At 42.5% G+C, this 25,489-nt stretch overlaps 1 protein-coding gene across 2 annotated transcripts; it reads left to right on the top strand.

Annotated features, from left to right (window-relative positions):
* The first annotated feature begins 821 nt into the window (after positions 1–821).
* fn1b (fibronectin 1b) lies at positions 822–25,314 on the top strand. 2 transcript variants are annotated; one of them, XM_028585462.1, is made up of 46 exons: positions 822–1,126; positions 1,355–1,483; positions 1,760–1,897; positions 2,241–2,372; positions 2,813–2,950; positions 3,041–3,187; positions 3,281–3,463; positions 4,044–4,226; positions 4,657–4,833; positions 6,187–6,342; positions 6,456–6,584; positions 6,716–6,859; positions 8,371–8,492; positions 9,342–9,510; positions 9,599–9,775; positions 10,854–10,982; positions 11,099–11,188; positions 11,284–11,478; positions 12,388–12,666; positions 12,777–13,040; positions 13,136–13,230; positions 13,544–13,712; positions 13,882–13,968; positions 14,146–14,337; positions 15,426–15,704; positions 15,882–16,073; positions 16,199–16,288; positions 16,728–16,994; positions 17,151–17,267; positions 17,360–17,521; positions 17,616–17,771; positions 17,888–18,004; positions 19,034–19,303; positions 19,394–19,581; positions 19,668–19,755; positions 19,852–20,031; positions 20,140–20,229; positions 20,975–21,163; positions 21,418–21,507; positions 21,952–22,382; positions 22,491–22,629; positions 23,428–23,589; positions 23,687–23,812; positions 23,911–24,017; positions 24,156–24,242; positions 24,540–25,314. In XM_028585462.1, exons 1-46 carry the CDS (start codon positions 985–987, stop codon positions 24,615–24,617), a joined length of 7,371 nt encoding a protein of 2,456 aa, XP_028441263.1. In that variant the 5' UTR covers positions 822–984; the 3' UTR covers positions 24,618–25,314. The 2 variants fall into 2 exon arrangements, with proteins under 2 accessions (XP_028441263.1, XP_028441273.1); XM_028585472.1 differs by lacking the exon at positions 15,426–15,704.
* Positions 25,315–25,489: the final 175 nt, after the last annotated feature.

Here is a 25,489-nt window from a genome sequence, read left to right as displayed (position 1 = left end):
AATTTTAAATGTTATTAAGCTTAAATTCAATTGTAAAGCACATTTACCCAAATTAGCGTTTTACAGTATGTGATCAGTGTTAAAAATGTAATTTGAGGTCACCTAAGCTGAGATTTTGTCACTTTCATCTCGTCGACATTCAAAGACAAGAAAAGAAGCTGTCTCTTTACGTTGACAAGACGGAAGAGATAACAGTTGACTTTCGGGGGATATAACACATTTTGTCAGTGCTACCATGTTTTGGAAATACATCTTGCTCCTTTTTGTTTTGGCACTTTAATGGCACTGTATGAGAGTTACAATGTTTTTGTATGCACATTGCAACGTTTATTATGCTAAAAATTAATCACAAAGAGCCCCAGAAAAGAATAGGCTATGATAAGATCACTATTTCTTAATATCGTTTGTGTGTCTAGGACTTAATTGGGTTTTTAGCGAGCTGTAGTGTAGGTTACTTTATGGTGGTTTATAATTATGGTGGCTTGTCATTCTGATGTTCTATGTTAAACATTAAGTTATTCTCTCCATTACATCTCTCCAGCAAGTATCCAAAATCCTGGTGCCATCTCCCCTGATCTGATTTCTGATTTCATCTCTGAAACGAACAGACTTCAGATGGTCATTAATCTTTATTATAACTTTATGTTTTGTTCCTGTCTTGTGGCTTATTGTCTTGAAAGTGAATTGTCGAGTGTCAGTATTGCTCACACCCGGGCGGGTCATCCAAAGCTCCAGTTAAAGCCCTCCCCTTCAGTAGGCTGCGGCGGGGTGTTCGGGTATAAAAGCAGCGCGCTCCCGTCTCCTCGGTCTGGTGCACCAGCTGCGAAGTGGCAGCTTGGAGCAGAGAGTAACGGGTATTTAGATCTCTCCAAGCTGAACTTTAGCTCCGCACTCGCTTCTTCTGTATAACGTGCTTTGTAAACTAGTCTGTTTCTACTTTACCCTGAAATCATTCATTATTATTATTATTTTTTTTTTTACAAAATGACTGGTGGCCCACTGACAGGGTTACTGCTTGCGCTGTGCGTAAGCAGCGCAGTCCACGGTTTGCCAAGGAAGAGCAAAAGACAAAGTGGCCAGTACCAGGTGTATCCTGTCCTCCATGACGCAGAGGCCGTTACTCCAGGTTGGTACAAGGACTTCCATTATAATCATCAATCGTTCTTGAGTTAATTAACTCTCCTTAATGCATGAAAAGTCAAAGATTTTCCTCCTGCATTAGTGTATGTTGTTTACAATGTAATGACTTTACAGTAGCTTTTGTCATACCTAATGCTTTTATTTTGCATTAACTTGATTCCCCCCCCCCCCTCCTAAATAATCTTTGTGGGACATATATTCCTATGATTTCTAGTCGTCTGTGAGGACAACGGTCGCTCATACAGACAGAACGAGCAGTGGGAGAAACCCTACCTTGGTGGTAGTACACTGTTGTGCATCTGCAATGGAGCAGCAGGCATCAAATGTAAAAGTCAACCTGAAGGTCAGTAAGAGAACCGGTTTGTAACAGAAATGTCTTAGCAGACCTGTTCTTCTCAGGCTCACTTTCCACATCTGGATGCGAGTGGAAACTTTGGGTTTGGAGTAGTTGCCTCCCCCAATCACTTGTTTCAGAACGTTTGCGTCAATACCAACCAAGTAAAGTTACTTTAAAAAGTTGGAACATATTGAAATATATCCACTTGTTAAATCGTCAGTGCGTCTTTATGCAGCAATGCAAACTCTTAACCTTTAGGGTTCCTTCTGTTTTATTCCTCAGCGGAGGAGTCCTGTTATGATAAGTACAATGGCCGGTCATACCGTGTTGGTGAAACCTACGAGAGACCAAAGGACGGGATGATGTGGGACTGCACATGTATTGGTTCTGGTCGAGCCAAGATCAGCTGTACCATTGCAAGTGAGTAACCTGAATATTAAACTGCCTGCACTTCAAAAATCAGTATGAAGCGTGGAAAAATATTTTTAAAAATAAACCAATTTTAGCCTAATTTAATTTTTTTTTTTTTTTTTAGATTGTCACAGAGTGTACTTTTCTTGACATTTCTTGACACGTCTTAGTAGGTTCTTTTACTTATGTTCCCTGCTTCTTTCATTCACTGGAAACACAGCATCACCTCAGGATGTTGTAAATGTTTTACTTAAATAGTAATGACATCCGTATTATGGATATGTGCCATAGTGCATAGCCTAAGGACATATGTTGTAAGCAAATGCAACATAGTACATTTTGTCCTTCACAGATCGTTGCCATGAAGGTGGGATGTCTTATAAAATCGGGGACACTTGGCAAAGGCCTCATGAGTCCGCTGACTACATGCTAGAGTGTATGTGTCTTGGAAATAACAAAGGAGAATGGACCTGCAAACCTGTGGGTGAGTAGGCTACAGTTACCTGACCTCATGAATTTAAACTTGCGGGGAAACTAAGTGGTCAACACTTTCCATGTGAACTTTGGAATGCAGATACACCTGAAATATCGACACACACACACACACACACACACACACACACACACACACACACACACTTAACAGACATTTCAGATTTCTCAGAAGCAAGACCGTGTTTGATAGCAATGTAAATATTTGACATATTTGACAACAGTCCAGACAGACACGGTACGTGTGTGAAAGAACACGGCGCTCTACTTTGCCCATATTACGCCACATCTATTGATTTTCACTTGGTTTATTTCACCTGGAAATTTCTAGGGGGGTGGATTTAGCCTACTCGCTGTAATTTCGAACCAGATCTTAAATATGGATAAACTGCACCGTCTGCACGCAATAAATCTTTGGCGTTTTCTGTGCAGCTGAGCGTTGCTACGACAACAACGCCGCATCATCGTACGTCGTGGGGGAGACGTGGGAGAGACCGTACCAAGGCTGGATGATGCTGGACTGCACCTGTCTGGGAGAGGGGAACGGACGCATCACATGCACCTCAAGAAGTAAGAAGAGTATTTAACAACGCACACATGAACACACACTTTTGCATACTTCAGTAGCAGAGCTGCTGACCACTGTTGTTCTCCAACCAGACCGCTGCAACGACCAGGACCTCAGGAAGTCCTACCGTATCGGAAACACGTGGACAAAGACGGACACAAGTGGACACATCCAGCAGTGTCAGTGCTTAGGAAACGGGCGTGGGGAGTGGAAGTGCGAGAGACACAACGCAGGCCGATGTGAGACCTCCTGCTCAAGTTACAGTTTGCACAAACTTGACTCTGATCTTCCCTGACATTCATCATTCTTTCAATCTGTTTGATGGCATACAGCCGCAGGTCATGTCGTGTTGACCCCCACACATTCCCGGCAGCTGGTCGAGCCCCCCATCGAGGGGACGTGCCGCACGGACTCTGGAGCCACCTACTACGACGGGCAGCGCTGGTTCAGAAGCCAGGGCAGCACGCAGATGCTCTGTACCTGTCTGGGCAACGGAGTCAGCTGTCAGGAGTGGGGTGAGTACCTACAAGATGGCAGTGTTTCCCCCCCCCCCATGAAACAGAACTGACACATGGCTGCAACACAAACAAATATATTTATTCACCTCTATTCACACACACACACACACACACACACACACACACACACACACACACACACACACACACACACACACACACACACAATGAGGCATATTTTCAGTTGCAAATAACAATAAACCCACTATTAATTACATTATCTTAATGCAGTGTAACTACTTCAGCATGTAAATAATGCACCTAAAACACAAACGTTCTCAGACATGCACTCTAACAATGCAGTCCTATTTCTGATACCACGGGTGGCAGAAATGTTGCTGTGGGGGGCCGCCACAGTCTAATCAAAATAGAGGAAACACTGGCTGGGGTCTCTGTGTAGAAAAGAGGAATTATGATGATGAACTCTACGGTCTGTTATGTTTCTAATTGGGTTTCCTTGACATGAAATAACTACCATGTAACAACACTCAAATAATCACCATTAAAAGATGCACATTGCTTTGTCTCCGCTATAATTACCACTGTCTTGTTCTTCCCTCTCCTCTCCTCTGTGCAGAGGCCAGGAAGCAGACATACGGTGGCAACTCTGACGGCCAGCCATGTGCATTCCCGTTCGTCTTCATGGGAAAGACCTACTACTCCTGCACCTCAGACGGACGCCCAGACGGCCAGCTCTGGTGCTCTACATCCGCAGACTATGAGAAAGACCAGCAGTACTCTTTCTGTACTGAGAAGAATGGTGAGACTCGGGCACAGTGATGTAAACCTGGGCTTTACCACTTCATTGGCTTGTTGGTTTTGTGGATATATTGGGCTGGTGTTGACCTTTTATTAAATCAAGCCTTTTGACCATCAATGTCATCCACCGCCAATTTATTAATGATTCTCTCTCAATATCTTACCTCTAAATAGTCAACAACCTGCCATGGAATGTTATTTAACAATTTCATAATTTACTTGGTCATTTGTGTTTTCATGTTTAATTTACTTACACGTATCAAAAATTCCCTCTCTGGGATTCTTGGGTATTTGTGAATTTTGGCATCAACATTTTTTAAAGATACAGAACATTTGTGCAAATATTGGCAAATCTATCACAGTCCTAAACTCTTAAGAAGACATGACCTGGTGGCATGGTGATATAAACAGTGTCTCTGTCTCTATTGCAGCCATTGTGTCAACACGAGGTGGAAACTCCAACGGCGCCCTGTGCCACTTCCCCTTCCTCTACGGTGGCCGCAACTACACCGACTGCACCTCTGACGGGCGCCGTGATGGCATGAGGTGGTGTGGCACCACCCACGACTACGAGACAGAGCAGCGCTTTGGATTTTGCCCCATGGCTGGTAAGTGTGTGTGTGTGTGTGTGTGTGCTGCTTTCTTTGTTCCACACCATATATTTACATTGAAACTTAACAGTTAAAGGAGAAATCCGGCCCCATTTTTACTAGAGATGTTCCGATACCGATACCAGTATCGGTACCGGTTCCGATACTGCCTAAAATGCTAGTATCGGTATTGGGAAGTACTGGAGTTTATGTACCAATCCGATACCATGTAATAAAGCCCTAAAGAAAATCTACATTAAAGTAGTTTATTTATGTTCTTTTTCTGTTCTGACTGTCAAACTGGATAATAAAAGAAAGTTCTGTGGCATTAATTGTTTGTGTTTGTTCATGTTTCACAAAGAGTTTAACCTGAGCCAGACAGACAACAAAGATAGAAACAATATCACATCCATAGAGGGATAGTAGTATACAGTTGTTAAAACATAATAAAATATATGACACACGGGTATCGGATCGGTACTCGGTATCGGCCGATACGCAAGTTCAGGTATCAGAATCTGTATCGGGAAGCAAAAAATGGAATCGGACCATCTTACATTTTTTTACCTGAATCTTGATTGTTAGATGTCACTGAGTACTGTCGATAGGAAAAAAAACGACCACATAGAACATGCCCCCACAATTGGAACTTTAGCTAACTGGGAGCTCTGGCCATTAGCTGCAGCAACTCCAGTTTGCTAGCACCGATTTTGGTCGTTTTTTTTCTCCTACCGACAGTACTCGTGACATCTAGCCATCAAGATTCAGGTAAAAATTTCTCCTTTAAATGTTAAATAGCATCAAGTAATTGAAGAGATGAAAGAAAACTTAAACAAATCAAAAAAACAAAAACCTTTCTTTATCTATTGTTTCTAAAATGTTAGATGAGAAGATCGATACCACTGTCATATCTGTACGATAAATATGAAGCTACAACTAGGAGACGGTTAGCTTAGCATAAAGACTGGACACTGGGGAAACAGCTAGCCCGGCTCTGTTCAAAAGGTTAAACAATCCGTCAACCTGAACCTACAGAACGAGAAAGCGAAAGATGAAAGTCACTCAAATGCTTAACTAACATGCTATAGATATATTTTCTTTGTAGAGGATGTAATTACACAAAATGCTTTGGTCTTTATCTCATCTTGTTGTCACAGATGCTAATGACGGTTTGGTTGCATGGCTCACTTGTAGACAATTGGGAACTAATTGGGGTTTATGTTCATGGGAGAGTAATGACTCTGTCAAGGCTCTTACATTTACAGCATTTCAAATCATGTAGAGTCATGCCACTGTGCTAAATGGACCAAGAAGAACAAACCTAGTACTGTTTGTTTTTATTTATTTATTTTCCTTTCTTTCTTTATAAAGCCCATGAGGAGTTATGTACCACCAGTGAAGGAGTGATGCACCGTGTAGGCGACAAGTGGGACAAACGCCATGATGTCCTGGGTCATATGATGGAGTGCACATGTCTTGGCAACGGCCGTGGGGAGTGGAGCTGCGTTGCTCACTCACAGCTGCGAGGTCAGAGAGCTAACTCCATTTGGATTTAAAACAAAACGGTTTAAGTTGTCTTGAAGCATTAAGGTTTTATGTTGAATTCACTCATTATTTTTATTTTTTTATAACATGTCTAGATCAGTGTGTTGTCGATGACTTGTCCTATGAAGTAAACCAGGAATTTACCAAGCGCCACGACGAGGGCTACATGATGAACTGCACTTGCTTTGGACAGGGACGTGGGCGCTGGAAGTGTGACGCTACTGGTGCGTTCATGGCTCATTAGCTCAGCTGTTGGAGGATTCAAATACTAATGCACTTTTCATCTGAAATTTACAACCCCACCCTTCTCTGTCCCATCCAATCTCTGTTTTTTGCGTCTGTTTTCTGCAAATAGATCAGTGTCAGGAGCCACAAACCAGGGCGTTCTATCAGATTGGAGACACATGGGAGAAAGTCATCCATGGCATCCACTACCGCTGTTATTGCTATGGCAACGGCATTGGAGAGTTGAGATGTGAACCTCGGCAGAACTACCAAGGTAGGGAAAAATAATCTTCAATTGAAAACTGCTATCCACTTCAGTTGGTTTACAGATTCCTCGTGGTCAATATTTGAATATGGTGGTTTAAGTTTATTCATCACACACATCACTTATTGATGTATTCATAGTCAACAGTCATAATTCACAGACATGATACACATATATTGCGATATAGACTTTCACTTTTATATGTGATGTCCGTTACGATAAACGTTAATAAATCCACATAGAAATCATAGAATACAACCACACTTCTTCATATATTCCTCATAATCATTGTGTTTGGAAGTTTTCTGCATTTGGAAGCTTCAGAATGATCAGAATCAAATTAATCCGGTGATAACAGGAAGTTAGCGAGTCCAAACAGGAACTGCAAATAACTAATTAGTCACATTTGGGGATTTGGCATGACCTTTCATGGTGCAAATTTGCTAAAATGCAAACAAATATAGGAAATCTGAAATCAGACTTCAGCATCATTTTCTAATTTGTGGAGTGGACAGTCCATTCAATATAATTGTGATAACTTTGGCTTAACCATGGGATGTGAGATTTAAATCCCTAAACCCTTGCACAAGATAACATGCATATTATTAAATAGGATTCATTATTTGTATTAATTACTTGGGAAGTGTTAATTCCTCGAATGCCTCTGAGTCCTTTCCTGCAGCTTTTCCCACCGAGTCAGACAGCTGTGTGTGCTTAATGTGTGTTTGCTTTACTTATTTAACCCTCCTACGTTGTTGACCTCCTTCCTCTCACCTACCCCTAACCTTCCATCACACGTCACTGGAATGAAAAGTTCACTTGCCAGGTTAGTGGAGGTAAGCGGGGGTTTGTCGTTTTTCTCGACTTTGAAGTCTGGCAAATGGAGAAGTGCTTGCCAAACACATCGCCCCTGTCTTCCCCTTGGTCTTTGTGGTTGGAGAGGTTTTTCCTTCCCCCGCCTGGTGTTGTTGTGCTGACCTGCTGAGGGGAAAGGGATGCTGGGCTAGGAGGATAGGGAAGGGAGGCGCTTATACATACTTCCTGCCAATAGCTCTTTCTTGTTGGGTAAAAGTTGCTTAATGTGGTACTTTGTACTGCAGCACATTGTGTGTCCCTAATGAAACATTGACCTAACCACTTACTGTTGTAACATTTATCTTACCGTGATCAATGGTGTGTGCAGAGCAGGGATTGTAAAGCTATATGTTAGCTTGATAAACTGGGATGAATATAGTACTCCGGTGTTATGTCAGACTCTAAGATGTCAGCGGGTGTATGAGCTGGTTTCGCACCGTCTGGTGGTTTGGTTCTGTCCCAAAACGATGAATCTGTCTGACAGAGCCTCGCCAAAAAGTAGCCAACTTTCACCCACACTCTCTACAGGTAACACTGTCGTATGTTTTTGACAACGTGTGAGTCTTTTTCTCATTGCTAATAGCAGCTTTGTTCTGTGTCTCTCCTTCTCTCTCCTGATGTCTTCCCCTAAATCGTTTCCTACACCCACTGCTCCAACTCCTCAGATGGCCACAGACCTGTCCAGGTGATCATCACAGAGGCAGGAAAACAGCCAGACTCCCACCCCATTCAGTGGAACCCTCCTTCATCTGTTCAAATTACCCAGTACATCCTCAAATGGAGAATTGTAAGTCACCCTTTTGGTTCAGGTTAGAAATTGTAAATGCAAATGAGCTCTTTTTTTTGTCAGTTAAAGGTTGTTTTAAAATTGCTGACCACTAGCATTAGTAAAGGTAAGCAAACAGTCAAGCGCTTTTGGTAATGTTGACTGAAGTTTGAACATGGACAAACAAGGCGATTAGAGGGTACATGAACTCCCATTTACAGTCTGCATGCACAAACACATTGGACTCCAAGGAAAATATTCCCCGTCCTGTGATTTCTTTTCTCACACATCTTTTTTTCTTTGAAGACCTCAAAGACTGACAAGCTGGTTGAAATGTTTATGAAGCTTTAGTTAAAGTCAAACACATTTTCTCTGAAGGGGTTTGTGTATTTTGGACAGCAAAGTCACTTAAAGCCCCCATCTGGCCCTCTTGCTGAGAAAATGTGTAGTTTTCCGACAGAGTGCAAAGCCAGTCTAAATGCAGGATGTGGCAGTAAACGGTTCTGAGCCAGTCGAGAGTCCAGTCCAAAATATACTTAGACCATGCAAAGTCTTAATTTTCTGAATTAATTAATGATTCCAGTAAATTCTCTCAAATGTTCACATATTTGTATTTAACTCCATATCATGTCTGTGCTGTCAAAATTGTTCATTACTTTTAAGATTTATTTCTGGCACCAAGAGTTTAGAAATCAGAAACAATCTCACCACGAGGTCCATTTAGTAGCCGTTCTGGAGCTTTTAATCATATAACATGCTCTTCATCAGCAGATAGAGTTTTCCTTCTCTGAGCACTTATGTATGCTTGCCCACTCTTCAATGTAAGCTTTTAACCTATTAACTTTTTTATCTTTTCACCCCTACTGGTAGAAAAATACCCGTGCGCCCTGGAGGGAGGTCACTGTCCCCGGCCACCTCAACTCCTACACCATCAGTGGGCTGCGTCCAGGCATCACCTACGAGGGCCAGCTGATCAGCATCCTGCGCTACGGACGTCGCGAGGTCACACGCTTCGATTTCACCACTACCGATGGTTCCTGTGAGTAGACTTGAGCAGTAACATTTCCTCAATGCCACAAATCTAAATAGATGTTTTACAGGAACATTATATCCCTTTATCTCTCAAGTGGAAACATCAGAGGGAGAGACGACCCAACTTGCTCCAGAGGTGGACACTTCTGAGTCGGTGACAGAAATCACCTCAAACAGCTTTGTTGTGTCCTGGACATCAGCCTCTGCTACCATCTCTGGCTTCAGGGTGGAGTATGAGCTCAGCGAGGAAGGGGCCAAATCAAAAGTCCTGGGTGAGAGCCTCCATACCTCCGTAAAGTCACATGCAAATAATTGAATGCATTGTTTAATTGGATAGATTTTCTGTTGAGGTTCTAAATGATGTATCTCAGGTTAAATGTGATCAACATAAATTCCAATATGAGTAGGCGATACGGATTAAATCCTCTATCATGCCATCTGTCCATTTTATGTCTGTCCATATATATATATATATATATATATATATATATATATATATATAATAAAATCAAAACAACAGATAAATAAGAACATGTGCATCTCAGCACAATCTTCCAAAATTATTGTAAGTGATTGAAATAAGAAATTCCCATGTTCAAAAAGCAGTAGGAAGAAGTAAAAAAAAAATACTTTTCTGGTCCTACACCTTTTTTCTATTTTTATCCTTTAGTTAAATACAAAACAATTTGATGCTTCACTTATTTATACATATTTACATACACACATACATGTACCGTATATCTACCTACCTACACTCACATAAACACATGCATACACAGATGCATACATACATGCAAACACACACATATTTCCACGTTTATTTTTTCTTTTCCATCTATTTTCTTTGTTTCCGTCTATCTATATCAAACCGAATAATAACCCATCCGAACTAGACTACATAAGCTCAGGAACCATCATTATACAATACTATCACCTCGAGTCCTTTTCGTATCCATTCAATATATTCATTTTAAATAGTCTCTTAAAATTGCTCATTGTTGTACATGATTTCCTCTCTTCATTGCAGCTGTTCCATAAATTAACTCCTTTGGTTGTGATGCAGTATATATAGTACATTTTCTAAAAAAAATAACCAACAAGTCTTTCCATTGTTGGCTAATCAGGCCAATGAAATACCTGGCGAGTCAATGTTCTTCATCACATTGATGCAACATTTTAAAAATAAATCCAGTGGTGTCATTGAGCAGCTTCTTATTGATGTGTAACATTGCCCAAAATGGAGAAAAAAAAAGACATACTGTAGCTGCCATGGCATAATCATACTGTAATAAATATATAAAACGGATATACTGGTATGTGTATTAACTATCTTTTAATCGGCTTCTCCAGATGTTCCTCGCACAGCCAACTCTGTCACTATCGCAGACCTCCTGCCAGGACGCAGATACAACGTCAACGTCTACGAGCTCCCACATCAGGGAGAGCCCCACCTCATTCTGACTACGTCCCAGACTACAGGTGGAAGAATCCCTCTCCTCCTCTTTGTCATGACCATATGATCAGGGTTATGCAAATGTTGTACATTTTTACACAAATGGCAACGTGACTGATTTCCATTCTTTTCCTTCCACCAGCTCCTGACGCCCCTACTCAGCACGCAGTCGATGAGGTGGGTGAGTCCTCCATCCGAATCAGCTGGTCCAGGCCTCAGGCTCCTATTACTGGTAAGGAACTTGTTACGGTATGTGTGTTTATATGTGATTTTAACTTAGTAAGTTCTTGATATAAAGATTCATTTTTATTCTGTTTGTGCTGCCAGGTTACCGCGTGGTGTACACGCCGTCATTGGAAGGCAGCAGCACTGAGCTGAACCTGCCAGACTCGGAGACTTCAGTGACCCTGGCTGACCTGCGCCCCGGGCTCCTTTACAACATCAGCATCTACGCTGTGGAGGAGGACCAGGAGAGTGAGCCTGTGTTTGTACAGGTCAACACTGCCGGATCCCCTCATCCAGGTGCACATTTTTAAACAGATACGATATCTTTCAGTTAATAAAGAAGCTGAAATTTATGAAAACATAACTTTAGCCAATAAGAGTTTTTTTGTTTCATTAAAACATTCACAATGTGTTATACTATTCTTTAAATGGTTGATTATTCTGCTTATATCATTTTTTGTCTTTTGGCTGCAAGTAAAAACTGAGCAGATTATGTTTATACTTGCAGCTGAAGATTCCTTTTAGGGCCAGGCAGCTTTACAAGGGGCTTTTCAGTGTTTGGGAAAGACTGAGCTCGTCAAAACATTGCCTTGTCAAATATGCTTTTACAGCTATAGCTATACCATGGTGATGTCTTCTTATCTTCATCTCAGTCTGTCATGGCCCCTGAATGACCTCTAATTTAATCCACTGTGGGCTCAGAAACAGAGATCTGTTCAGATTTAGTTAAAATACTTATGAAAGCAATCATGCATGTACAGCCCACACCCTCACAGAGGCACAGACACTTCATTAATCCACGGTATATCTTAAATTGGATTCCCATTTCTGACTCTCTCCTCCTTGCGCCTGGCAGGGCAAAATGTACTAGTTTATTATGCTCAAAAAACAAAACCAGATGCTGTGAGAATGGCTCTGGATTTAACCCATGTCTGGTTTGGCATTCTTTCATATTTTTCTTTATCTGTGCCATTGTTGAGATCTGTAAACTGTTTAAAGCCTTTTATTGCGTTTTACTGTACTTAGCATTTTAGGTTAGCTCTGTACAATACAGTACATCCACACATATTAAAGGTGAGAGTTTTTGGTTTTCTCCAAACAAAAATGACGACGACTCGTAAAGACATTGCTCTGTAGTGTTACTAGTTGTCGAGACTGATTCTGACTATACGCCTTGTCAATCAATCTACCACTTTCTGTCCACAGAGGAGGTCCCGGCACCCACAGACCTGCAGGTCTACGAGGTTTCAGATATAAAGATCGCCATCACCTGGACCGGTCCACCCAGCGAGGTGACCGCTTACAAGGTGCACTTCACACCCGTTGGCCCTGACGGCACTGAGATGAGGCTCCTGCAGCTGCCCATCTCACCCAACGCCTATGCTGACATTACCCACTTGCAGCCGGGCACACTGTACCGCTTCTACATCTACGCCATAAATGGGGGAGTGGAAAGCAAGCCGCTTGTGGGAGAAAAGTCTACCAGTAAGTATCAATGGACATAAGAACCAGAGTTAGGCGCAGAGGGATTACAATTACGACACAAGATGAGAGATTTTCTGCCTTACACGTATTATATTTTCTATCCCCTCCAGAACCTGATTCGCCCACCAATGTGCGTTTCACTGACATCGGCCCCGACAGTGCATTGGTCATCTGGGAGGCTCCCCGCGCCATCGTCAGTGGCTACCGTCTCTTTCTGAGCATCGAAGGCTCCAGCCCCATCGAGAAGAGGATCCCTGGCAGGGTCACCCAGTACCCTTTGAGGAATTTACGTCCAGACACCCAGTACACTGCCACCATGCACTCTGAGCTGGACAATGATCTCAGCGAGGGCGTCACTACATATTTCACCACCAGTCAGTATAAAGAGAAACACAACATCTGCAGAGGGTGGAATACATTTTTGCAAAGAAATGTAATTTATTTGTTCCTCATTCTGACATTCCCCCAGGTCCCCAGATGGGAAATGCTCCTGCTTTCAGCACTGAGGTCACTGATACGTCTATCATCATCAGCTGGATACCTGTGCGCAGGTTCAGCTACAAGGTAGACACCTGCATCTTCTCATTACATAACAAAAAGTAAATCATCTAGAGGTAGAACTGTTCATAATCAAACAAAATGAAAGCTGTTCTAATCAATATTTGATCAAATCAAATCACTGTGTAATGTGAAAGGGGTTACTCATAGTGACAGCATCAACTGTTTAAGGTGATATGTGTCAATGTTGTGTTTACAGCTTGTTGCGCTGCCCCCAGGTGGCCAATAAAATCCCTTAATGCAGATGTCTTTGTTGCAGTATATTTTAAGGGCGTTTTCTAGGTCTCTGATCTCTGCTTGTCTGCCTCCTTCTCCCCAGCTGTCCGTGCTCCCCAGCCAGGAAGGCGAGTCTCCCAGAGAAGAGACCTCTGACTCTGGACGTATTAATATTCCCGGTCTGATTCCTGGAACTCAGTACACCTACAGCGTTCAGCCCATGTTCGGCGGACACAACCGTGGAAACCCCATCACCCGCAATGTTGTCACTTGTGCGTATCCAATTCACTTTATTGAAGAAAAGAAAAAAAAACACTATAAAAATTGTATATCTGATCACCAGAAACATTTTCACAGTTCTAACCATTTGGCATGAGTTAAGAACGGCTGCGTTGAATTAAGTTTCTCATGCTTATGTTATCTGCTTCCCTCTCCTCGCAGCCCTGTCTCCTCCCACTGACCTCCGAGTTGAGTCCAACACTGTCACAGGAGCTCTCACTGTCTACTGGGTAGCTTCCAAAACACCAGGTAAATATTGACTGTGCTCCCCACGCACTGCCTCTAGTCTAGCCTTTGAATGGTATTTTTTATTTTTTTTTCACAAGGACAAATGTCTCTTCCCGGTATTTCCTTTTGACTCATACATTGCGAGAACCTCTTGACATTACCTCCTCCATATTTGTCATGTTCCCCCTCCCTCTGCAGGCATCACAGGCTACAGAGTGACAAGCACGCCGACCAACGGCCAGCGGGGAAACACCCTGGAAGAGTTGGTCGGACCTGATCAAACCGAGTGCTTACTAGAGAGCCTGAATCTGGGAGCGGAGTACAACATCAGCGTCTTCACTAACAAGGGTCATTTGGAAAGTGCGCCTGTGTCCACAATTGTCACACCAGGTAGGAGCCACCAGGAAAGCATTCACAGAAGTTAATAGGCATCAAACACCCAACTTGGTCCAGAGAAAAGACCAGTGTGTCTATGTTAGAGAGGAGAAAGAGAGAGAATTTGCTGTAAAAGGCTGGGTCGAATTCAAACTGGAGCAAACTCCAACATTTTACTTCCTGTCATTACATTATTATTTTAATTATTCACACCCTTACAATGTATTCCTTTTCATGATGGAACATTTCCCATATGAATACATCTTTTTGAATTTGGCTTTAAAAAAAAGAAGCTGGGTGCCCGGATGGCTCAGTTGGTAGAGCGGGTGCCTTTATATAGAGGTTTAATCCTCGACGCAGCTGGCCCAGGTTCGACTCTGACCTGCGGCCCTTTGCTGCATGTCATTCCCCCCTTCTCTTCCCCTGCATGTCTTCAGCTATCCTGTCAAATAAAGGCCTAAAAGTGCCCAAAAAATAATAAAAAAGAAAAAGCTTTAAGGCCTTTATGAAGCTGCATTGATGGATGTTTGACCACTAGGGGGGCAGAATGACTTCAAAACGACCTGACAGACACACAGCTCTAACATGATCACATTTTAAAGCTCTTGTGGCTAATGGGTTAGCAGAAAAAATCCTACTTGCACATTCAGGAGACACAGATCAACTTTTTCATCTCTTTGATTTACTACCTGAAGATTTAAGAATTAAATTTAATACTTATGGTTTTGGTCTCCCACCATCTCAATGGCCTGTCCCTGTTTGATGCAGCTTTTAATTATCATAACTTACTACTAACATGATCAATGGCTGGTGTACCATGCATGGCGGTCATGTTTTTTTTAAATTGGGATGGTGAATTAATTTTTTTTGAGCATGCCTAGAATAGTACTGTAAATCACTGCTTTAATTATAAAGTAAATTGTGAATTCAGTAATTTGTAATGATCTCTATCTAGCATGGCTACTGTTACACTTCAGATCTCTGACTGCTTTATTGGGAATGAAATGAATGTTTTTGGTATAACTAATGTAATTATTATGGCTATTGGGTCATTCTGTCTCTCTAATTTTACTTGCGCTTTGCACCTGGCCTAACCCTTTCAGAAATCCCCACACCAAGTCACATTGACTTTGTCGACATTACTGACACCACCATCGGCCTGCGCTGGATCCCTCTGAACTATTTAACCATTACTGGTTACCGGATAATGGTAGTAACGTCAGGCGAGAACTTGCCAATTTTTCAAGATATGGTGGAGGCATCTGCTGGTTATTACACGATTCGTGGTCTGGAGCCGGGCGTGGACTATGACATCAGTATCTTCACTGTTACAGAGGATGGGGAAAGCGAGCCGACCACACACATAAAGCAAACACAAGCTGGTGATTTAATCTTTCACTCCATCCGTGGGAAGGGCTTGGGTTTTGATCTGAGAGAACTGATGAAGCACATGATAAACTCAAACACTACAGTACATTTTAGAAATGTATCACGTTAATGATATTTTCCTTATGACACTGTAAATCTGCTTTTATTTAATTAACCCCTCATTTTTACAGCCATTCCAGCTCCCACCAACCTGCAGTTTAAAGGGGTGGGTCCTGACCACATAAGGGTGACATGGACAGTCCCAAATGTTGCCACACCAAGCGACATCTCTCGCTTTATCATCCGTTACCACCCTGTAGCCACAGACGACGACATCAAGGAGGTTAATGTTGGCGGAGCCACCAATACCTTCGTGCTGGAGAGTAAGACGACATGAATATTGTGTCTGTTTAAAAGTGTGTGACAGAAGGCTGGATTTAAAATCCAAATTAGTTTTTCTTTGCAGTGCATGAAGTCATTCTAACTATACTTCTCCATTTCCATATAGACCTGCTGCCCAACACTGAGTACCGTATCAGTGTTGTGTGTGTGTACGGTGAACGAGTAAGTGAACCAGCCACAGGGACTCAGAGGACAAGTGAGTATGACAAGGGTGGCAAGGGTGCCGCAAGACTTGTTCATGTCCATTTTTACTGTACATTTTTTTTTTATGTTTCATCACATGTAAAAGGCAATAATATTTACATTAACCGTTTTATTTTCTAACATAAAAACCGACAAAGGAAGCAATAAACATCAAATCAGCAAATCACTGAAATAAAGCCTCTCTTATGCAATTATGCGGCAGTTAAGCTTGGTGACACGACTGCTCTGCTGTTGTCATTAAAACACAATCACTCTGAAGTGGTGCCATTGTTTTAAAAATGTTTGGGAGCCACCGGATTACGACAGCCCAAGTCAACATAATACAAATTTTTAAAATGGATAATAGTGTCGCCCTGCAATTTTGTAATTGCCGTTATCATTGCATGTGATTAAAAACCTTTCTCTTATACCTCCGTCCACCTTCCGTGCAGCTCTTGACTCCCCCACTGGCTTGGACTTCTCTGATATTCGCACCAACTCCTTCACCGTTCACTGGGTGGCTCCGACTGCTGCCATAACCGGCTACCGCCTCCGCTTTCAGAAGACGAGCGGCGGGCGGCCGAAAGACGAGAGGCTGCCCCCGACCAGGAACCACTTCACTTTGACTGGACTGACGCCAGAGACGGAGTATCTGATATATGTGTATGCTGTCAACAATAATCAGGAGAGTCAGCCTCTGACTGGCACACAGGCCACCAGTGAGTATCTATACTGGTTTCTACTATAACCTCTCTTTTTCTTAAGTGACACTAATCAGCTGAATCTTAATGATAATTCATTTACCATTTGTTTGTATAGCATTTCTTTTTTTATATTAATGCACCTCTTTCCTCTCCTCTTCTAATCCTCTCCAGTCTCTGATGCTCCCACTGACCTAGAGGTAACATCGTCCACCCCGTCCAGCATCACCATTCGCTGGGACGCCCCCTCTGTCACAGTGAAGAACTACAGGATCACCTACGGAGGAACAAGTGTGTACATGTGTTTTAAGTCATAGTTTCCTCTTAACCTCAACCATTTTTGGTGTGTAACACTCTAGCCCTTCTTCATTCTCCCTTTCTAGGTGGTGAGACTCCTCAAGAGTTCACAATCCCAGGCACACAGACCACCGCCACCATCACCGGTCTGAAGCCCGGCACTGACTACACCATCACGGTCTACGCGGTTACTGGAAGAGGGGACAGCCCTTCCTCCAACACCCCGGTCTACATCACGCACAAGACTGGTACAGCAATGTGAAACAAAATTGTCCCTGGATAAAATAAATGTTAAGGGGTAAACTGAATCTAAAGCTTGTTATGTGTCCGTCTCTCCTTTAGATACTGAGTCCCCCACACAAATGAAACTGACGGATGTCAGTGACAACGCCATCACAGTGCGCTGGTCTCCTGCTCAGGGACCAATCAGAGGCTACAGAATCACCAGTGTCCCTAAGAATGGCCTGGGACCCTCCTACTCTGAGGTGGTGGCCCCTGGTAAGATAGGCTGGTGAAAAGAAAAAATAAATTCAGAACCAGGCTGAAATCTTAATTATATATTTCCAAAATGATATCCTTGTCTCATTGGCTCCTTTTCTGCCCCTCTATTACAGATCAGACTGAGATGACGTTCACTGGTCTGATGCCCACTGTTGAGTATGTCGTGAGTGTCTATGCCCTGGGCAATGATGGACAACCCTCTTCCCCCGTGGTGGAGAATGCTATCACTGGTTAGTTTAACTCTTCAACTAAACATTGTTTTGGCACAAGTGATGCAAGTTACTCTCTGTTAGCATTATGCAGTGGGTTTACATGCACTTAAGTAACCGTGTCACAGGCCTCTCCTTTATGTTTGTGATTTTTTAACATCATGTTAACCTGGTTTTCCTAATCAAGGTGGGGAAACTTTCCTCATCTAGATTTCTCCTGGAGGAAGCCATGTATATACATTTTTTTCTGACGCTTGATTCACCTCTTAAACATTTATTTTGGTTTTGTTTGTTTGTATGCCACTGTATTACTATGCAGTAGTGTGATATACAGTATGTATATGTGGCATGATATGCAAACAGTAGTTATATACTTTCCTTTAGTAGACAAAACAGTTCCAGGGGAGCGCTCAGAGGATGGTTGGATGGTTCATTTTGCATGCTGTTAATGGCTCAAAATGATTTCAAGTTAATTTTTATTATATACTATAGTATCTATCAATTCAAATACAATTCAATATGCTTTACAGCAAAAGTATGCTGCTGTTCATATTCACAAACTGGCTGCTAATTGGCAGATCTCTTTTTTTAACGTCTGTTTATTGGCATTTAAGAGAACACAACAGTAAATACTGCATACAAATGATGAAAATGAAATGAAAATTTTACAAAAAAGTTATACATTTACATACACAGACAGAACAAACAATAGGTAATGTACAATAAAGGAAATAAAAGTAGTTATCGTAGCCAATAGTTAAGGTAAGAGCCAAGAAGATAATTATTGCCTAACCTATGACATGTCTCACTGGAACCAGATAATGCAAATCTGTGTTTTATTCCAATTTTAGGTGCTGCATTTTATCTTTAATTGGCAGATCTCTGACCAGGAGTCCTGCCACCTAAGCCGAAGTTCATTCTTGAATATTGCTACCAGAGTAACTTGAAACAAATGAGACAAAATAAATCTGAAGTGTCTCTTTGAGATTTAGAAGTAAATGTACTTTAATCAAAAATAAAATCAACAACATTCTTCCTCCTCTCCTGCAGCTATGGACCGTCCCAAGGACCTGACCTTCTCTGAAATCGATTCCACCTCCATGCGCATTACTTGGGACAGTCCAGAAGGCACGGTGACATCATACCGCGTCCTGTACTCCAGTACAGAGGAGAGCGAGATGGAGCTGCGTCCTGCACCCAGAGGTGACCAGGACACTGCGGTGCTGAGAGGCCTTCGCCCCGGGACAGAGTACACCGTTAAAGTCATCGCCCTCCATGACCGCACACCCAGCACGCCGTTGTTGGGAACCCAGGCCACAGGTAGAAATACATATTAATGAAGTCAGGAATGTGATAGATGTGGTCTATGTTCTCCGACCTCATTTCTAAATGTTGTTTTTGCTGCCTCAGTGATCCCTGCTCCGACCAGCCTGGTGATCTCAGAGGTCGGTCCCTCCACTTTCACTGTGTCATGGCGAGCCCCCAATGCACGCCTGTCAGGCTACCGCGTGGTCGTCAATCCTAAGAACATCAACGGCCCCGCCAAAGAGATGAACCTTGCTCCGGACACCACACGTGTCGTCGTACCAGGGCTCATGGTAACAAACGTTCTTGTCTCATTATTTACATGGATGTATAGTCAGTCAGTGAGTAAATATCTGTATGTATGTCTGTGTATCGATAGGTGGCAACCACCTATCAGATATATGTCTACGCTCTGAAGAACTCTGTCACCAGCAGACCGCTGGAGGGCGAGATGACCACTCTGGAAGGTAACTGGCTGCACCATAAATTAATACATTTCCAGTCCCCACCAGTTATTATCCACTGCTCTGTTTTATGTCTGTTTTCTTTCTTCCTCAATGCAGATGTAAGTCCTCCTCGACGTGTGCGTATCTCTGATGTGAAGGATTCTTCTATCACACTGACCTGGCGCTCAAAGGTGGAAACCATCACAGGTTACCTCATCGATGCCAGGCCCCTCAGTGGCTCGCACCCCACCATCAGCAGAAACATCCCAGGAGAAACGAACACCTACACTCTGACAGGTACACCACACCTTTCTGCTAAAATAGACCTTTTACAAAGGTGGAAACAGTTTATAGATGTGAGTTTTAGGAGTGTGATTTCACTGTTTATTGTTATGTTTTTCTAAGGTCTGCAGCCGGGCACCAGGTACTCTGTTAACCTGTATACTCTGAATGGCAACACAAAGAGCGCCCCATTTACTCTCACAATACAAACAGGTACTACACGAATCTGAGTCTGATCTCTGCCTTTTTGTGAATACATTTCATTACGTGAACTTAAGTTTAAATCTTTTCCATATCCAGATATGTTGATCTAAATGTAGCTGCTGGTGTTTAATCTTTATCATTATACAGTACATAATGTATGTACAGTGCTATGTGAACACAAGCATGTAAAGGGACAATGAGAGAAAGAGATGGAAACAAATAAGTTACACAATGCTTTATTTAAATGCAGCCACAGTAAATGCACCTATTTTGTGGCTCCAGCGGTAGCTGTGCAGAATCTGATGAATTGCCTCAAGTGATGTCACTTGAGTCTGTGTCAGTTGGGGCTGAATACTTCAAAATTGTAAATAAAAACAATCTGTTTGTGGAGTTAGAAAGAAGTGAGTTTAGCATACCATGATAGCTCCTCATCTCTGATTGAGGCTACATTAGCTGCTCTCGGCTAACACTCGGCTTTTGAGTTGCATTGTGGGTAATGTAGGCGCCAGGCTTGGACAAGGATAAAGTAGTTATGGAATAGAAAAGATGATATCTCTGATCTGGTTTTTTTTTTAACTTTCCCTCCAACAACGTTATAGGAGTGCACTGCTACATCGGTGGAGTACTCTTTTAAGTCAGGTCTTAAGAACCAAATTGAAATGACATGCAGCTGTTACTAGCACTGGACTAATACCACAACTGCACACAAACACACAAGCAATATGATGGTCTAACATTATATTTTTCTTCATAGCTGAACCAGTGGTCCAGGCTCCCACCAACCTCCGGTTCACATCTTTGACCCCTACCTCCATCTCCTTCACGTGGCAGCCGCCTGCCACACACATCACAGGATACTACGTCACCTACGAGGAATCAGGAGGAGCACCACAACAGCTCACCCCACGACCCCACTCTGGCCAAAACTATGCCACCATATCTGGTATGCGCTTGTCAACCGGCCCATTGTCACTACAAACAATATTGCCACTGCAGATATTGTATAGGGCATATTTGCCAGTAAGATAATACATATCTTTGTTTATTTTTAATTTCCATTTTGATTGAATTTTATTGTTTTAGATTTAGGAAAAGCTTCACACAGGCTCCTCTGATTAGATCATTCTCTTACATTTACAAACATGAGTCAGGTTCAACCTACAAATTCCCCTATATGATAATTATTCCTCTCCTCAGGCCTGAGACCAGCCACAGAGTACATCATTAAGATCATCGCCTACCAGAACACAAAGAGGAGCACACCTCTGGTGGGAAAAATCAGGACTCGTGAGTATTTTGAAACTTCTGCACTGTACAGGGACAAATGTGGTGGAGAAGGTGATGTATTTGAATTATGTAATAAAATGCGAACATTCTAATTAGTTATGGGTAAACATCCTGCAAAATGTAAGGGTTTGAAATGCAGCTTTAATTTGCTTAGCTGAATCAAAATGTTTTGCTGCAACATCTCAGAGGCCTTGAAATAAACTGTGCAGTCAATCAGCGTTGGTTCTCCTAAAACAATAATACCCCTTTTTATTTTGAATGCCTCCAGAAATGCCATTCAAAATATCTTGTGTGTTTGTAATACTGCATTATGCCGTGAAGTAGTACCTCAGCAATGCTGTATCTGTGGCGCCTCCTGTTGGCTGAGATATGTTACTGCACCTCTGCTTTACATGCCTCCTCATCTAACCTGCTTGCTTCCCTAACCCCGTCTCTCCCGCCCAGAATCAGAGTCCTTGCTTCCTCTGCCTCTGCCCAACCGCCCTGGAGGTGTTGATGATAGGCTGGATGTGCCTGAGCCTGACTTTGACAACAAAGTCCAGGTAGTTGGCAACAATGGCCCGGATGGGAGTAGTGGCCAGAGCCAGACTGTGGAGTACACAGAGTACAACAACAACGGAGACAGTGGCAACCCACAGTCTCCCTATGGGCAAGTTCGTGAGCCCCTGGTCTTTGTGCCCCTTCCTGATGCAGAGGGCCGCAGACTGCCCATCCTGAAGCTGAACGTGCCCATCGGCTCCACATTTGGTAATGAGACCGGGGTGCCTCAGGAGGCCCAAACTCAGACCACCATCTCCTGGAAACCTTACAAGCAGAGCAGCTCCTACCTGGTATCCTGCCATCCCCTCACACACTTAGAGGAGAAGATGTTCCAGGTAAGAGACAAGGGCCGTGGTTTCCAGGCCAGCCTACCGTGCTGTCATATTAGATGAAATCCCTTTCATATGGACAAACCTTGTCTCTCTCTCTCTCTACCTGTCCAGTTCCGCCTGCCAGGCACAGCAACCACTGCTACCCTGATAGGACTCACGCCCGGCGCGAACTACAATGTGTTGGTGGAGGCTCTGATGGGGGCGCTCAAACACAAGATACTGGAGCAGGTCGTCACTGCTGGAAACACAAGTAAGCTACAGCAACTACTGTGTCTAAACTGGGCTAATACTAAGTCCATCTTCAGTGACAAGCAACTCCTGCTAATTAATGAAGGGCCTTTACTTACCTCAGCAGTTTTAAATTGGACATAAATTCCTGATTTTCCCTGTGACCTCAGATCTTCTTTTTAAGTGTAATCTTTACTAATGTAGTATAGTGTACATTTCAAAACACAGATCCATCAGTTCAACAACAGAGGCATGAGTTTCTCTTCTCTAACAGGAATAGTTTTTATTCACTAAATAATTCCAGTTGTGCTGGCAACAACCCATCATTTGAAACCGGTCCGTTCTAAACTAATCTCAGTGATTGGAAGTGACCACTACTACTCTACACTTTTACACAGGACGGTAGACACTAGCGGCATCTAATCAAATTTATAATTGGCACATTTGATGTACCATAGGATTTGTCTGTTGGCTTGCTCAAAAGCTAAATCAAAGTTAGTAATAAGTTGATCATAAGTAATTATTATATTAGCTGCAGTTTTCGTACAATGACACTTCAGTGAAAAGGATTCCCTGAGAAGCACGGATGTACAATTAAAACTACATTGTTGCCACACTTTATTTCGTCTGCTTTTGTATTTTAGTTTATCATCTAAAAGTCATGATACTGATGAAAAATATCATTATTAATAACTGAATAAAAACCATCATGGCCCAAAACAAGTTCATTTAAAAGGCCGCAGGCAGTTACTCTGGCTAATCAATCTTCAAGTAACTAGAAGCTTTTTTTCCGTACTTTTCCCTACCCATCTTTCTTCAGTCCCAGAGGGAGTGCCCTCCACCAAGGACTCATGTTATGATGCCTTTACTGCAACGTACCACGATGTTGGTGGTGAATGGGAGCGGATGTCTGAGACAGGATTCAAGCTGTGGTGCAGGTGCCTGGGTCTGGGGAGTGGCCACTTCAGATGTGATTCATCTAGTAAGTTTTTTGGCTATTGTTTTCCTGGAGGTACATAAGCATATTTGGAATTTATATTGAACTTAGGTTCTCTAACTTTTATTTTGTCCATCGTTAGAGTGGTGCCATGACAATGGCAACAACTATCGCATTGGAGAGAAGTGGGACCGCCGTGCAGAAAATGGTCACTTGATGAGCTGCACTTGCTTGGGAAATGGCAAAGGAGAGTTCAAGTGTGAACCACGTAAGGCCTCTTAAGACCCAAAGAAATATCCTACGACTGTCTCAAAAAGGTGTGGAGGAGTTGCATGTGAATTTTAATGCGTATGTACACTCACACAGATGATTCAGTGTGCTACGATGATGGCAAAAGTTACCAGGTGGGAAACCAGTGGCAGAAGGAGTACCTGGGTGCTATCTGCACCTGCACATGCTTTGGAGGACAGCAGGTAACGACACATCAGCCTCCCTGACTTTGGGTCTGATGTTCAATGATACTTATATTGACTTGTTATGAACTTGTGGTCACTCTGCGAGTTAAATGAAGCATGTTTAAATGTACGCTTGTGTACGTTTGGTCTCATCAGGGCTGGCGATGCGAGAACTGCCGCAGACCAGGTGGCGAGGTCGATGCTAGTCTGCTGCAGCCTGTAAGATATGGAAACACAGTACGCGTGAGTGGAATTCATACAACATTTTTTATTTATTTTTTATTTTATTTCTCATTGGCCCTTGACACCATTTGTGGTCCCAAGATTGTCAAGTTGTCATACAAACTGAGTATATTTGAACTGCATTATACAAAAATATTTTTCAAACCTATTTATTTTTGTCTATTTAAAATTAATAAAAAAGCATTGCATGCATATCAAATGTCCTCACTTGGAACACCGATGAAGAGCAAATCTAATGAAAATAAACAATTGTTTGTACCTATGCATGTGACTTTACGTCTTCAACTCTTCCTCCAGAATATCCATTGCCCCGTTGAGTGCCTCCGACCCGACCTGCTGGCAGACGCACACGCTCCTCAAAATCCTCGGGAGTAAAGGATCGGTCTTCTGCTTCGCTCCCTCACCGTCCAATCGCTGCACTGTCTCACCATTTAGAAGCCACGCTGTCTGCGACTGAACTGCCTTATCACTTTCTGACAAAATGTTTAGCCAAAGAGGTTACACTGCCTTGCTGCCTGATCCTCTAAAGCCAGTCTTTTCACTGTTGACTGTCAAGTCTCTAAATCCATGCTCTATTGAAAAATGAATACTCCTGCCATTTTCTTTTTGGTGTAACATTTCCCTCCACATACTTGGGTGTGTACGTCAATGAAAGTAATTTAGGACTTGGACCCAGTCAGATTTGTATACATCTCAAATTGACATTTGTTTCCCATAAAAATATTCAGACACATTTCATAATCAAAGAGAAAGTAGAAAGTAAGCACTGTGTTAAAGAATGTCAGCGTAGATACAGTATTAACAATGTTTAAATTGTCCATGAGTGTGCTTTTCTCTTCTGTAGCCCTTCTTTTGTTACTGAGGGGTCGCACTGTGTGTGATTGACACATTCTGATTTTTAATCTTTTTACTAATTTATCCCTTTAATCTCAACGTGTGATTGTGTGAACTGGGATGGGAGAATTTGAACTGTTCTATTTTTGTACTTTGTTGTCCGTGCCAACGTTGTTTCTACCTTTTGACAAACAGAAGTCCCTTATTTTAATAAAGCCGGAGAGATCCTGAAACCTAACCACGTTATGTTTATTTATTTTTTCCTAAATAAAGTTTAAGGACTCTAGTTTTGCATTATATACAAAAAGGTGATTGCAGAGGACTTACAATGTTCATATCTCTACGGTCAGCTGTTAAAAGGCCCAAAAAGAAGACTAATGTAAAAAAAGATTAGTAAAAAAGTGTCAGGGTCC

This window comes from Perca flavescens, chromosome 1, assembly GCF_004354835.1.
Source record: "Perca flavescens isolate YP-PL-M2 chromosome 1, PFLA_1.0, whole genome shotgun sequence".
NCBI classification, from domain to species: domain Eukaryota; kingdom Metazoa; phylum Chordata; class Actinopteri; order Perciformes; family Percidae; genus Perca; species Perca flavescens.
The sequence above is the reverse complement of the archived record's forward strand: the minus strand, read 5'-3'. Positions and strand labels throughout refer to the sequence as shown.